Raw genomic sequence first — 15,784 nt, 5'->3', positions numbered from 1 at the left:
CTAAAGCACGCTGAGCAGAGATCAATAAGGCTGGCGCATGGTGAGCTTTCATCTCGGTGGACTGCAGAAGTTTTTCACATATTTAACCAATCCACAGAAAGATAGCAGACAAATATTTTGTCTAGATAGGGATAAGGGAGGGAGAGTCAGATATATGCAATCTAGTCACGACTCAACTATAAACTAGCTGGAGGGGGTAAAATAGGACATGGAAGTGCGGATCCACAGGAAGGTCTCTGAGACTGCATGTAGCTTTTAGTTAAAACACACAATCTGTCATATTAAATTAACTTTACAAATGGAATTTAGAAAATGAGAATATGAAGATCTATACTGAGCTTTATTAGTAAATCCCTCCTTCCTTGATTGACAAGGAACATGGAATTTTAACTTTGAAGCATCACCTTTGGCCCTGACTTAAACTTTCGTTGCAGGCATATAGGACCTTTTCAACGCGTGTTCAAACTCCCAACACAATGTTTTCTAAAATGTGTTCTCAGGATACTTAGTCCCCAAATATATTGCTTGAAGAGGGATTCCATGGTTTTCCAAATTTGGGAAATATATAATATTCTTGGAGATTTGTCATATATTAGTACATTAAAGACTCTGAGGAATTCTCTGGGGGAAACTTTAATTTTGTTTAACAGTGTTTCTCAAAGTCATATGATGATGGGAACTCTTGGCCCAGAATAAACTATGGAATTAGCGTTGTAAGGGATCTCCTTGGGGAAACGTGGGCCTACAGAGATAGCAAGTAGCACTTGACAAACCTCTTTGCCATGATATTCACGGAGCCATAGTCATCTCTGCTTTGAGGTGAGTAAGGTAAGAAAAGCTGGGGAAGCTCACTGCACAGTCAACATTTGGGTGAGCCCAAGTACTATCTGCTCTAGCGTCTAAGACAAATGACGGAAGGAGCATCTTTGCAAGGCTTGGAAAGACAATGGCCGTACTGACTTTTTAAAAATATTAATTTATTGTGTTTACATAGATTCTAGTGTCCCCCTAAATGCATCCCCCCATCCCGTGTTCCCCACAACATTCCCCTTTCCTCCTTCCCCGTAACGCCCTCCCTCTTTCCCTCCAGGATTGGCTTTTCTGCTCTCTATAACACTGTGCTATGTGTGTGTAATTTCACCAATCTCCTTCCCTTCCTGCTCCCTTCCTCTCCTCCCCTTTCCCTCTGTCCGCTTTCCCTCTGGACCCTTTGATCCCGCCTCTGTCTCTATTCCACTCCTCAGTTCATATTGTTCATTGGATTTCTCAAATGAGTGAGGTCATATGATATTTTTCTTTCTCTGCTTGGCTTATTTCACTTAACATAATAGGTTCCAGGTCTATCCATGTTGTCACAAATGGTAAGATTTCCTTCTTTTTCATGGCCCCATAGTATTGCATTGTGTATATGTACTATAGCTTTTTTTCTTAAATTTTTGTATTTTGTTATTATTTTTTTTACAGGAACAGAGAGAGTCAGAGAGAAGGATAGACAGACAGGAACAGAGAGAGATGAGAAGCATCAATCATCAGTTTTTCGTTGCGACACCTTAGTTGTTCATTGATTGCTTTCTCATATGTGCCTTGACTGCTGGCCTTCAGCAGACTGAGTAACCCCTTGCTCGAGCCAGCAACCTTGGGTCCAAGTTGGTGAGCTTTTTGCTCAAATCAGATGAGCCCGCGCTCAAGCTGGCAACCTCGGGGTCTCGAATATGGGTCCTTCCACATCCCAGTTCAACAATCTATCCACTGCACAACTGCCTGGTCAGGCTGTAACCATAGCTTTTTAATCCACTTGTCCTACTGATTTATAATTCCCATCGGGGCTGCAGGCCAGGTACTCCAGGTTCTTAGAGAACAGCCATTGTCTATTTTACTTGCTGTTTTCCCTACAGAACCAAAAGCTGTGCTTAGTTGATATTAATTGGTTGATGTACTTGGGAGGGAAAAGCAAGAAATGAAGGAGAAGGCTAACCTAGAACTTCAGAATAGTCTGTTTCTTTAAATCCAAAGGATTAATTCCTTCATTAAGTAGGCTCCACCTCTTTGGCAGGTACATACTAGGTGATGGGGACTTGATGGTGAGCATCATCCCTTTCCTTGTAGAGTTTATAGCCTAATGGGGTAAAAGACATTAATAATATCTAAATAAATATAAGTAAATAAAAAGCTAAAATAATATAAGTGCTATGGAGAAAATGTGGTGGCATCATGGGAATATCTAATAGCAGGGCCTGATCATATCCTTGGAATGAAAGATAGCTTTTTTTTTTCACTTGGAATATAACTGACATATAATTGACATATAGCATTATATTAGTTACATGTGTACAACATAATGGTTTAATATTTGCATATATTGCAAAGTGATCACCACAGTGAATCTAGTTAACATCTGTCACCACACATAGTTACAAAATTTCTTCTTGGGATAAGAACATTTAAGATTTACTTTCTTAGCAACTTTCAAATATGTGATACAGTCGTATTAACGATAGTCACTATGCTGTACATTACATCCCTGACTTATTTGTTTTATAACTGGAAATTTATACCTTTTTTTGGTATAAAAATTTGTACCTTTTGACTCAATTCACCCCTTTGGCCTACCCCTCACCCTCTGCCTCTGGCAACCATCAATCTGTCCTCTGAATCTATGAGCTCATTTTATTTATTTATTTTTTTAATTCTACATATAAGTGAAATCATACAGTATTTGTCTTTCTCTGTCTGAATTATTTCATTTAGCATAATGCCTTCAAGGTCATCCATGTTGTCATCAATAGCAGGATTTTATTTTTTATGGCTGAATAATATTTCATTTTGTATTTTAGATACATTTTCTTTATCCATTTATCTATTGGTGAACACCACTTAGATTATTTTCATGCCTTGACTATGGTAAATAATGCTGTAATGAACATGGAAGTGTTCATTACACTTTTTGAATTAGTGTTTTTATTTTCTTCAGATAAATACCCAGAAGTGGAATTGCTGGATCGTATGACAGTTCTATTTTTATTTTTTGAGGAAACTCCATACTGTTTTCCACAGTGGCTGCACCAGTCTGCATTCCCACCAACAGTACACAAGTGACCCCCCTTTCTCCACATCCTCGCCAACACTTGTTATCTTTTTTGATGATATCCATTCTGACAGGTGTGAGGTGATGTCTCATTGTGGTTTTAATTTGTATTTCCCTGATGATTAGTGATGTTGAATATCTGTCAATGTACCTGTTGGCCATCTGTATGTCTTCTTTGGAGAAGTAATATGCAGATCTTCTGCCCATTTTTAAATCATATTTTTTGTTATTTAGTTGTATGAGTTATTTATTTATCTTTGGTATTAGCATATTATCAGATATAACATGCAAATATTTTCTCCCATTCCATACAATGTTGAATAAAATGGGTGGGAGTGGGAAGAGAGGGACCTTCTCTGAACAAACAGTGAGCTGAGAGCCAATGTGAAAATGTGAAGGTGGGTTGTTGGGATAGAGGAAAATTCCAGGCAGGGAGATAGGACCAGACCATAAAGAGGGAGAGAGGGGCCATTATTGCGGCAGAAAAGGGAGGAAAGGGCCAGATCATTCAGGAGCTTGTAGGCTAAGTTCGGAAATTTAATCATGGGCTAAGATCCATGGAAGCCGCTTGAAGGCTTTACTCTGAGGAGTGAAATGATAGGATGTGCATTTTCAATGGGTTCTGAATATTCCTGAATGCAATATGAAGATAGAACTGCGGAGAATCAAAGGGGATGTCTGGACACTTCCTAAGATTGTTGCAGAAGTCCAGGTGAGAGATACTCTGGATTGAAAAAGGAGGACTGGCTATACAGTTGGTGTAGCCAAATGCTGCTGCAAGAACTCGCTTCAAATTCAGGCTGAAGCAAGTCTACTGATGAAGTGACAGGAAGTTGTTGCTGGACTTCAGCAAGTACTGTTCGGTTCAAGTGATAGAAATAGACATTAGAATGGATGAGAAACAGAGAGTGGGATAGAAGTAGAGATATGGTGAAAACCCTTTCTCAAGTGGTTGGCTAAGAGGAAATCCAGATTTCAGTTCTGATTTTGGCCCTATGTGAGCAAGCTCACTTATATTTGGCTCTCAATCTTATAATCAACAGGGCCTGCTCTACTGAGTGTATGTAGAAGAGTTAATATGAACGTTTTTCTTTCATTCTCAATTCTCTTATGCTTCTTAAGAGAATCTTGCTGATGGCGATTCCAGTTTTAAAGACACAGTACATATATTTATTGTACTACATGACACCCTCCCCCAAAATATAAATTAAATACTTTATCTGGTCTCACAATTAAAGTTTGAACACACCAAGCTATGGATTGCTATGTCCATCTCTGTTGAGGCATCTTTTAAATGAAATTTTAAGAAAATTCTCAACGTATTCAATGCTGCCCTAAGCACTGACTTTAGAATGTTACTTCTCTGTAAGACATAACTCTACTTTCAGTGACTAAGATCTTACATAGTTTAAAAGATCCCAGAGCAGTAAATACTGGATTTGAAAGGAAGCTTTTTCTTTTTTACATCAGTTTCCTTTAACGTTTCCTTTTTAGCAACTTAGCCATCAGCCACATTAAAAAAATTAAAATTAGTAGACTGTGTCATACTGTTATTATTGCCCCTAATAATAACCTCCTCCCTCTTTGCTCTGCTAAAAGGAAGTAGCTAGTGTCACAGAGAATACCAAACAAGTTCCCAAAATGCATTTTTGACTTAGTTTCGGACTGAGAAGAGTGATTTTCTCATTGAGCCGAGTTGCTCAAGCACATTTGCCTGTTAGTGGGCAAAAGCGGTCCAGGGCAAATGGAACTGCAAATAGTCAGGTCTCCTGCACAGAATGCATCTGTGTGGTAGCATTTCAGAGGAGGCTTGATGCAGAAAAGTTAGAGGAGTACTGGAGAGGGAAAGACAGACGACTCTGTTCTTTGTTCAAGTTCCAGGTCGAGCAACAGGGAACAGGCATACTACTCGGTGTTTGGAAGCTTCTTGCAGCTCGAAACAAGAATATGAATCTGAATTTGTGAGGCAATAGTAAGTCCGTGAAGGACAGTTTGGGATGGCTTTCAAAAACGAGGAGGTTTGTGATGCACATACGTATACCCAGAACTCTAGAACTGGACGTTTCAGGGGATTTTCTGAGTAGCAGAACTCAAGGCGCTGGCATTTGGCCCAGGGCACATCAGACACTATAAATGCTGGGTTCACCACACAAGTATGTGCCAGAGCTTCTTTCCTTTCTCCAAGTTTAAATTGTTCTGCGTAGCTACCTTCACAGGGTATATTTATGTCCCCCAAAACTAATTTAAATAAAGTAGCTGAAATGAATATTATTGCAAAAGAAAAGGGAAAGTTAAAAAAATGTACCGTTTTTCACCAGAACTTTGTTTACAAAAGCACATAATTACTGGGAGTCCCCTTGGCCTGAGCACATTAATTTATTGTGAGAATGCTTCTGAAGGTATTTTTATGATTAAATAAATGTTTAAAATAGTGGTGACATACTTTCCCTTAATAGTTTATTTATAAAAATTTGAATACTTCGGCACACTGAGCTATGAGACTAAAACAAGCCGATTGCAGTAGAGACATAGTGTCTCCCACGCCTGTCATTTGGTGCTTAGCAGAGATGTTCTGGTCTATTTCCTTTCATGTGGAAGACATTTGTGAATTCCAAGCAGGAAACTAGACTTGGTAAGGTTGGGGGTCAGCACTCTGACCCTCTATTTCCTGGTCTGTAAAATGGAGGAAATAGGGTAGGTGAGCTTGCGGGTCCACCCAATACCTGATCTACCCCTCTCCTCGAGTGGGGTACAGGGCTACTACATGTTATGGGATAGCACTCCCATGGTTTAGGTTAGCTTATACAGAAGAACTGATATTGCAATATAATTGAGGTTCCTAATCACTTGCCTTTAAGTTAATCAGAAAGAGGATTGGGGCCCTGGCCGGTTGGCTCAGTGGTAGAGTGTCGGCCTGGTGTGCAGAAGTCCCGGGTTCGATTCCCGGCCAGGGCACACAGGAGAAGTGCCCATCTTCTTCTCCACCCCTCCCTCTCTCCTTCCTCTCTGTCTCTCTCTTCCCCTCCCGCAGCCGAGGCTCCATTGGAGCAAAGATGGCCTGGGCACTGGGGATGGCTCCTTGGCCTCTGCCCCAGGCGCTAGAGTGGCTCTGGTCACGGCAGAGCGACGCCCCGGAGGGGAAGAGCATCGCCCCCTGGTGGGCAGAGTGTCGCCCCCTGGTGGGCGTGCCGGGTGGATCCTGGTCGGGCGCATGCGGGAGTCTGTCTGACTGTCTCTCCCCATTTCCAGCTTCAGAGAAATACAAAAAAAAAAAAAAAAAAGAAAGAGGATTGGTCTGTGTGGGCCTGACTCAATCAAGGAAGCCTTTAAACAGAACGGGCCCTTCCTGAAAGAAGAGATTTAAAGTGGGAACAGCCATGTTGTGAACTGGTATGGAAGAGTCCACACAGAAAAGGCTGGGAGTGGCCCTTAGGAGCTGAGAGCAGTCCCTGGCTGCTAGCCAGCACGCAATCGAGGGCCTAAGTGCGATAGCCACAGGAACGGTGCTCTGCCAACAGCCTGCAGGCACTTGGCTGCAATCTTTCTCCAGCTGAGCCTCCAGGGAGGATGCAGTTGGCTGACAGCTTGATTCCAGTCTTGTGAGACCTTGGGCAGAAAACCCAGACATGCTGTGCTGGGCTCAAGCCACACAACTTGTCATCTGTGTTGTTTTAATATGCTAGATTTGCATTAGTTTGTTACAAGGCAATAGAAAACTTATATGCTCTGATTTTATTAAATTCATGACTCCTTGAGATCGCTAGACTTATGACTGAGACAATTAGTAGCAACACACCCTACTATATGTCATTCTATGGTGATGAATAAACCTCTCAGAAGGTGGATGCTGCGCACCCAATTCCCCGAGGTAAACAGTACATTAACCTGTATGGTACAAACCTTTTTCAAAGTAAGGTCAGTTAGTAGGTTAGAATACCAAGAAACTTCCTTAGCTAGCCAAGGATCTGGCGTGAATATTGTATTTTGTCATCTCTGCATCTTGTCAAGCTTAGGGGTGCCAACCCCTCACAGAGTTGAAAATTTGTATATATCCTGCTCAAAAAAATCAGAGGATATTTTATAGCGTCCTATTCATTTTGAAATATCCCCTAATTTTTGTGAGCAGTGTAATTTTTACTCCTCCAGAACTTAGCTACTAATAGCCTGCTATTCCCTAGAAGCCTCAGATGACATTAATAGTTGATTAACATGTTTTGTGTTCTATGTATTATATGCCGTATACTTACAATAAAGTAAGCTGGAAGAAACAAAATGTTAAGAAAATCATAAGAGAAAACATATGAGAAAAAACAATAGTATTGATTGAAAAAAAAAATCCATGTATGGGTGAACCTGTAGAGTTCAAACCTGTACTTGTCCAAGGCTCAGTTGTAGTCTGTCTTCTCTTTTCTTCTGCTGTTTAGTGAAAGTGAAGCTCTCAGACCCGTTCTTTTAACACTTCAACCTGCAACTCAGATGTGGCAGGTCTGGTTGGTTGTAACAGATACGTATTGGAATTGGGCAAATTGTTCAACTCTTGGTTCTGGAACCAACTAGCTGTTACCTCGAGAAAAATAATTAGTTCCCTTAATAATAAGAAATAATTGGATTCCTTATTTGTAAAGCACAAGATCTTATGATGACTTCCCAGAATTTTGAAGACAAGCTTGCACTGGCAGAGTCTCAAGGACACTCAAACTCTCTCTAGAGAGATTTAAAAATGTTAACATATCTTGCTCCTATATGTCAGGGAGATGTTCTTCTATATTCTTGCCAGTTGAACCAACGGTCTCAAATATATATATTTGCATTTTTCCGAAGCTGGAAACAGGGAGGAAGTCAGACTCCCGCATGTGCCTTACCGGGATCCACCTGGCCTGCCCACCAGGGGGCGATGCTCTGCCCATCTGGGGCCATCCTAGCGCTTGAGGCAGAGGCCACAGAGCCATCCTCAGCGCCTGGGCCATCTTTGCTCCAATGGAGCCTTGGCTGCGGAAGGGGAAGAGAGAGACTGAGAGGAAGGAGAGGGGTAGGGGTGGAGAAGCAGATGGGCGCTTCTCCTGTGTGCCCTGGCCAGGAATAGAACCCAGGACTCCTGCACGCCAGGCCGATGCTCTACCACTGAGCCAACCGGCCAGGGCCTGTCTCAAATATTTTAATGTGTGCAAGACGTAAGTCTTATTTTGCGTGGTTGGGGACATGATGACTAGTGTAGGGAAGGGGAGAAAATGTGTGGAGATTATGGGGGGTAATTTTATTCAGTGTAAGGACAAAATCATGAAGATGTGTAAAATCCTTTGATATTTTGATTGGATTGTTACAAATTTAAGGGGAAACGGTTATAGGATGCATCTGCAAGATCAATTCAGTGTATGTGATGTATTGGAAGGGGCAGGGGGCGCAGTAGTAGAAGGAAACCTCTGCCTCTGTCTTCCCAGACCGGAAGGGACTCTTCTCCACAGGAGTCAAGGCAGCCGAGTATCACTGGCCTTCTAGGTGTGGCCCTCGGCCTGGGGGCCAGAAGAAGAGCGGGACGCCAAGAAGGCAAGGGTAGGAGTGCAAAGCAAGGAGACATTTGCAGAACGGACATTTGTCTTTGAATGAGGTGGCAATATTCAGGGAGAGCAACTCCAATGTGAAAACTTCTGGGAAGCTGGGAGGGAAGGAGGTGGAGGCGTCAGCAAAGCAGGGCCAGCCTCGCAGAGCTGTATGTACATAAGTCGGCCACTTGGGTCCCGGTAAGGAGGGCTATGATGATCAGACTCACTCAGGGTGCAGGAAACTGAAGCTTGAAGAGTCAATTAGTGTTCCTAAGTCACATAGGTAGCAAGTGACAGGCAGTCTCACTTCAGAGCCCTCTCCTACCCACCATCGCCTCAGCTGGGACAAATGGATTTCCATTTTGTCCCTTTGTGCCAGGGAGAGAAGGGCAGCCCTATGCCTCCAGGGCCCATGCGGTTCTGATGTCAGGGTAACTCCCATTAGGAAAGAAGATTGCGCAGCCACAGCAGCTGTGGCCCTTGTTACAAGGTTACCTTTGTCATTTTTTTTCTCTGCTGGTTTTCTATCTCTTCCTCTTTCTGTTTCGAAGATAGACCCGTTTTATTGTTTTATTTCTATGGAGCAGTAGTTGCCATTTGGGCATTGTGTCTTACGGTGGCAAGGGGACCACCCACCCCAATCCCAGGGCCTCTCCCCCCCCCACCACCACCATGCCCACACCATGGGCTGCCTTCCATGTGCCCCATGGCCAGCTGGGACCGGTGTGGGGCAGGGAAGGGGCTGGGGGCATGGAGGGCAGCTCTGGTGACAGGTTTCACCGTGGAGCCCCCAGCCGTGACACTCCAATGCTAAGTCTGAGGAAAACAGAGCTCCAGTGATGGGCAGCCAGACCTTGACCCAGGGGGAGGAAAGCGGACACACTAAGGACAGGGCACCAGATAACAGCTGCATCTTTGGAAGCTGGCAGGGCTGTCCTTATAAAAATGCAAAACAGGACTAAAATAAATTGATGTGATCTTTAAAAGGTCACAGTGGCTTTAACGTGGGTTTTAAGGTGCTTTATCAATTAGAGACCAGAGATGTTTTCCTGATGATATTTATTTCATCAATGCAATTATTTTTCTAAAACATATTAAAATAGAAAACATGTTCTTTTGATCAGTTTATACAAAGAAAATACCAATATAGTAATAAAAATACTGAAAATATATGAAAAGCACCAGAACATTAGAGAAATTACACTGGCAACAATTCTAGGAATATATTTCTTTGCAATTATACAATAAAGTGCTATTAAATCCAGTCAAAATTAGTGGCAAGATATAAAAAGTGATGCTATTATTATGAAATTTGAGGCTAGGTTTACCAGCAATTGCATTTTTAGGCTACTTGCAGATCAAATCAATGATATCTCAATTAATGTTTTCATGTAAAAATCTATTCATTTCTATCCTCGTGAAAAAAGTCTAAATCTATATGTTGATTCTTGGTAATTTGGTCATGAGAAAGTAATGATATGATTCAAAATAAAATAATTATAGAGTACCAAAAGTAATCATACAAATGCGATTAAATAAAATCAGATGAAGACAATAAAATCAAGTGTAAATATAGTGATTAACCAAGACAAGTACAAAAGCCTTTGATTTTATAGTCAATTTTTAGTAATTTTGCTTAGTCACACTGAACAGACACACAGATGTTAACAAGATATGTTATTAAATTCAATGACCAGACATTAGGAAGAACATTTTGGTGAGTCAATGTAATTTTTCTATGAAACATTAAAGGGACACTGTTAGGACAATATGTTTCCAATTTTGACTAATTATTTCCTCATTTATTTGCTGAGGAACAAAGAAACGTACATTTTGGGATCAGATGATTCTAAAGCCAGGAATCTAACATACAAGGGAAAACCGCTGTGCACAAACACAGGGGTGCTATGATAGTACTTAGGGTGGACTGCAGTCACTTTTCCGGCTGGAGCTGGCAAACTGAAACAGAAAAACCCAAATTAAGACAAAGTAGCAGACCAGTGTCCTTTTAAGGTTTTATTTCGTAGGCCAGTTCTTTAGGGATGGTGTTATACGGTTCTTCATAACTCAGTTTTGGAATCATCAACTTCTCCAGATGAAAGCCATTAACACTACACTTCAGAATAATTAAAATAATCTGCAAACATTGCTCAATCAAAACTAAACACTTATTCTATAGGCAGACTACTTTTTCTTTCCTATAAAGTAGATTTACACGAACCAGCATGGACTGAAAGCTGGTCATGTTCACGAGAACAAAGTAATTCAGTGGCTCTGCTCCTGCAAGGTGTCTCTTCAGGAGTCGAGGAACCGTCCTGGGTACCAACTGTGACAAAGGCAGAGCATCAGGCAAGTCACTTAGCCCTGGTCTGAAGGTTTTACTGATGATCACCAGTTACGTGTTTCACTGTTAAATGGAGAACACCTGAATTTTGATTTTTCTTTTTTTTTTTTTTCACCCTTACAGATACTCGTCTTTTATCAAGTTCCCTTTCCAAGGCTGACTTTAACAAGGAATTGCACTGTAAACGAATTATATTGCTATGCACCTCAAAAACAAACTTTTCAAAAACTGTATGTAATTACTTCCATTTCAGAGGGTGAAGATGGTGTGACAGAGACGATCAGGCCTTAATAATAAATGACGCGGTGGGTCAGGGTCCAGCCATAGTGAACAACGTGAAACAGCATAAAAAAGAGGGAAAAGTGAACCGAAAAGATCTTTCCCTCTGGAGACACGAACGGAATTCAAAGAACATCCAACTGAACTCAGTTTTCCAAATTCTACCTAAATGAGAGTGTTTATCTAAAAGTCCTAGATTAATAAAAGGCAGGCAGTTAAGGAAGACAGATTATGAAATAAAGGCGGAAGGCAGTTTGGCATTAAATAGTTTTACATTCCAAAAGAATATTGACTAGCATCTGGAAGTAATTCTCAAAATTCCAAAGTCATATTACAGAAATTACTCTGCATATTACACCCCAATATACATGTTCTATATACACAGTATAGAAAAGCTAGTAAGTTGGCCCAACTATAATAATCATGTCATAAAAAAGCAGATTACATTTTTTGGCTGCAACAAAGCATGTTATACTTTTCCGTTTTGCTCTAATATATAATACACATGATAAAACTTAAGCTTTAAAAGTATTTGGATCAGAAGGAAAAATATAAGTTATATCTAAACTATTCATTTACACAACGGATATGCCTTTACTTCTTTTACTAACTAGCTATACGCTCATCAATTTCTTCAGTGTTTCTTTAGTCTAAGAGTTTATTTTGAAGACATGGATCTGTTCCCCTGTATATGTTGCATATTTTCTTTTAGGAAGCACAGATGTGTGACACTGTTAGTAGAATGGTGGAGAAGTTCTGGGTCCTTTTCCAACTAATGGGTGAAAGGGCCACGTGTCCTCCCGAGCACCGTCTCTTTAGCTGTACGACACATAGAAGAAAGAGACGACAAGAGCAAGCGATAGCACTGTTAAGGAAAGCAACAGCTGCTGGAACCAGAGACAGCGCTGAACTTGGTCTTCCAGCTTCCTATTGCTCTCTAGTAAACGATTGAGCTAAACAGGGAAAAAAGGATGAAAGACTTGTATCAATCAAACTGCGCACTGACCACGTGGATGACAAACAGGAATATTAGGAATCCCAACATTGACAGGATGGGGTCCCTCTACTCTGAGAGGCTGGTAGCTGGCAATGCAACGAGGCATTAGATACAGACATGCATCTGCTTCCTCTCGTTTGGAAAGGGTTTCATTTCTAGTTGTGAAAGGAGCAAAGCGACCTCTTCCTGGAAGGATGGAAACCAGCTACTTAGAAAGAGAGCCCTTCACCCTCTGCCTTTCTTTTAAACTTCAATGCGCTACATGGGACCTTTTCCACGAGCCTGAATTGTTTGATTATTTCCCCAAGCGCCATGCGCTTTGCAACACGGTTCCTAGTTCAGATTAAAATGGCCAGAGCTTTAGAAAAGTAGTAGATCCCCCAAAGTGACTGGCAGCTTACCACTTCTGATTTTGCTTCACTTCACAAAGAAAAGAGCATTTCTGCCGTGTCTATGCCAAAGGTTTTCCTGATGTCAGTTGGGAAAACTGGATTTCTAATGTTCATGAACATTAACACCACTGTTTTAGTTAGGGAACCAGCACTTACTTGTAGACACATATCTTCACTGGTTTTATCTGACATGTTAAAGGCACCATCTTTTAATGTAAGAGTGGTTGGTTTGCTGCTCTGAACAATATGGCATCTTAACCTAGGAAAATGCAAAGGAAATATAACTTCTTAAAATTTTTAATTTTTTTAAAAAGAAGTAAAATATAAAAAGAAAAAAGACCGCACAGAATTACATGCAATACAGGTGAAAATACTCATTCTTCTCCCCAGATTCACATACGGTAGCAGTGCCTTGTGTATTTATCTTTGAAGGGGACAGGATTTGGCATAAGTATTATATTATCTTGAGCTGATTTTTTTCAAAGAAACAGCAGACCATGTAAAAGCTCTGAAAACCAAGTTGCCCTTTTGTAAGAGTTACTTTTATAAAGGAAACCTGCGATTGTAAGGGTGTCTCCCTCTGTACCAGCGTGAAGAGGTGACTGAGTCTCTAGGAACTCTTACATGGAGAAGGCACTGACCTCATTCTATGTGACAGCCTGACCCTTGTTTACTGCTTTTCCTGGTACCCTCCCATAACTGCCTCCTTCACTCCAACATCAGCTTTTGGGCCATTTGGGGGAGTTTTACTGTTTTCTGATTCCCTCCCATGCATAAAGGAGGATATACGTTATTAAAGTTCACTTGTCTTTCTCCCATTATCTGTCTTTGACTGGGGGTTGGAGGGAGTTTCAGGTAAGAACCTCGAAGGGGAAAGCAAAATGATATTTCCTTCCCTACAGTTTGGTGACCTACTGTGCGACCTGCTGAGACATACTCGCTTGGGGGCCTGCAGATTGGACCCTGGAAAACGGCGGGAGCTGGAGAAGGTAAGAATTCTTATCCAAGGCAGTTCTCCCGTATCTCACTATAGTGCCAGGCTAAGAGGGAAAGGTCTCTGTCCCTTCCTTTCCAATTTTCAATTAGAAGAAGTCCTTGTGTGAACTAGTTCCCTGGGTCTAGTGATTTGCGTAGATTTTTGTTCAGTTCTCCTGTTTTCTAGTGACCCTTTCTCCTCCAAGAGATGGTCAGTTTTCTTTTGCGTCATTTGTCATAAGGAGAACTGTTAGGCCCACTGAAGTTCTCCTTTGTCCTGTTCTGTGTCTTGAGAGCTTGGCTCTGTGACCAGTTAGAACATTCTCGATGAAGAGATGCATACACCTGGCGACCAGCCAAACAGGCTTGGGGATCCGAGACACAAAGTAACAAGCAGCATTCTCTTTATCCAACTGAGCCAGTTCCCACGGGAGCACCTGTTTGTTAAAAGGAGCCTTTGTTGTCTCAACCTTCACTGTCCCGTAAGTCCTGGCAAAGTCCCACGCCAGTAGCACCCACCTACCGTCACAGATGAGCAGGTCTGGGACTCAGAGCATCTCCCGTTCTTGCGGGAACCCAGACACATGTCTTCCTGTAGCACGTTTTCCACCTGAGACAATGAAGCCTTTTGCTTTCTCATCCTAACTCTGGGAGTCAACTTTTTGATCTTGTGATTTTCTGAACCCTCCTTTGGGAGACAGCTTGTGTCCATGATCAAGCCATAAAAAGGCTTGTTTTGAGTAGCTCTTGAGATTAACAAAAGATCCTACTCATCAGTGGCCAGGCAATAGATCCTCTGAATTGGAAAACCTTCTATGTTTGACAAACTTGTTAGAGAGCTCTCATCCTAAACAAGCATCTTATTGGTATCTATGGAAAGACCAAATTGAAAGGAGGACACAGGAGTATGAGCCCAGGCCCTAGCCTTAGGGACTTCCTTAGCAAGATGAAATGACAAGGCTTTTCTTTAGATCAGGTAAGAGGCAGGGAGGCGAAGAGATGACTCTCACATGAGCCCCGAATGGGATCCAACTGGCAGCCCCCACCTGGGGCTGATGTCCTGCCCACCTGGGGCCATTGCTCTGTTGCTCGGCAATAGAGCCATCCTCAGCCAAAGGCCAACTTGCTCATTTGAGCCATGGCTGAAGGAGGGGAAGCGGGGAGGGGTGGAGAAGCAGATGGTCATTTCTTCTGTGTGCCCTGACTGGGAATCGAACCTGGGACTTCCATACGCTGGGCTGATGCTGTACCGCTGAGCCAACTGGCCAGGGCCTATAAGGCTTTTTTTTAACCTTCACTTCAGAAGATAGCTACCAAATTTAGAGAAAGTGAAAAAGATCAGTGGTCATTCAGTCCCTACTCCCAGGGACCTCGACCGGCCGCTCAGTCATCTGCTCCCCACCCATGATTATACTGTAGTATAAGCAGACAAGATCTGTTCATCTGACACATCCAGATTCTTGACTGGCCTGAAAGTACACGTCTGCTATTAGCAACCATCTTGAGAAAGTCCAGGTCTTATTCGCCTGGGCACCCCACGGCCTCTCCGAGCTCAGGGCCCACCCTGGGAGCCTCCATGTAGCCAAACTCAACCCCATGCAGGCACGGGTTCTTTCTGATCCCGCCCACATCCGAACGCCTGCGAGTCAAGAGCAGACCTGTGTTCCATCACTTTGTTTCTGGGAACTTCTCTCCAGAACTGAGTCAGCTCTGCTGGGCCCGTGCCAGATGACTGTTCCATTTCTGCAGCCATGATCAGAAACCGGTCCTGGGCAGAGACTGTGAGACCTGCATTCCGAAAGGGCAACTTGTTATATAAACAGAAATGTTTGCAGAGGATCAGCTATGTAGCTTAAGGCATTATTCTAGAAAAAAACTAAGATAAGGCTACGAAACTACCATACAAAAAGAAACAGTTCTAAAAATGACGACTTCTTTTTTGAAATACAATTTCAACTGGCATCAGTTTAAACAATTTTACTCGTTATAAAACAATTACAAATTATTTAATGCTGGGAAGGACTTTGAAGACCCATTTGCCTACAAGGCCATGGCTATCACATGACAACTTACCCCCATGGGGAGACACAAAGATATCCACCGATGCACCAGGGTCACAGCTGCTGTTGCTAGGCTTGACTCTGTATTTCTCTGGAGCGGTTGTTCTCACCT

General features: G+C 42.2%; 1 protein-coding gene across 3 annotated transcripts in view; it reads right to left on the bottom strand.

The window, feature by feature from the left end:
- Positions 1 to 9,667: 9,667 nt before the first annotated feature.
- The window catches only part of MOSPD2 (motile sperm domain containing 2), a 42,688-nt gene continuing 36,571 nt past the window's right edge, over positions 9,668 to 15,784 (bottom strand). For 2 of the 3 annotated variants that reach the window (XM_066356491.1, XM_066356493.1), the window contains exons 12-15: positions 15,686 to 15,782; positions 15,271 to 15,400; positions 12,794 to 12,896; positions 9,668 to 12,201 (exon numbers count right to left, since the gene is read on the bottom strand). In XM_066356491.1, coding sequence (XP_066212588.1) covers positions 12,064 to 12,201; positions 12,794 to 12,896; positions 15,271 to 15,400; positions 15,686 to 15,782 — 468 coding nt within the window. In that variant the 3' untranslated portion in view covers positions 9,668 to 12,063. The remainder of the gene's footprint in view (positions 12,202 to 12,793; positions 12,897 to 15,270; positions 15,401 to 15,685; positions 15,783 to 15,784) is intronic. The other variant, XM_066356492.1, reaches the window with a different exon arrangement.

This window comes from Saccopteryx leptura, chromosome X, assembly GCF_036850995.1.
Source record: "Saccopteryx leptura isolate mSacLep1 chromosome X, mSacLep1_pri_phased_curated, whole genome shotgun sequence".
NCBI classification, from domain to species: Eukaryota; Metazoa; Chordata; class Mammalia; order Chiroptera; family Emballonuridae; genus Saccopteryx; species Saccopteryx leptura.
This window is presented reverse-complemented; position numbering and strand designations above follow the sequence as displayed.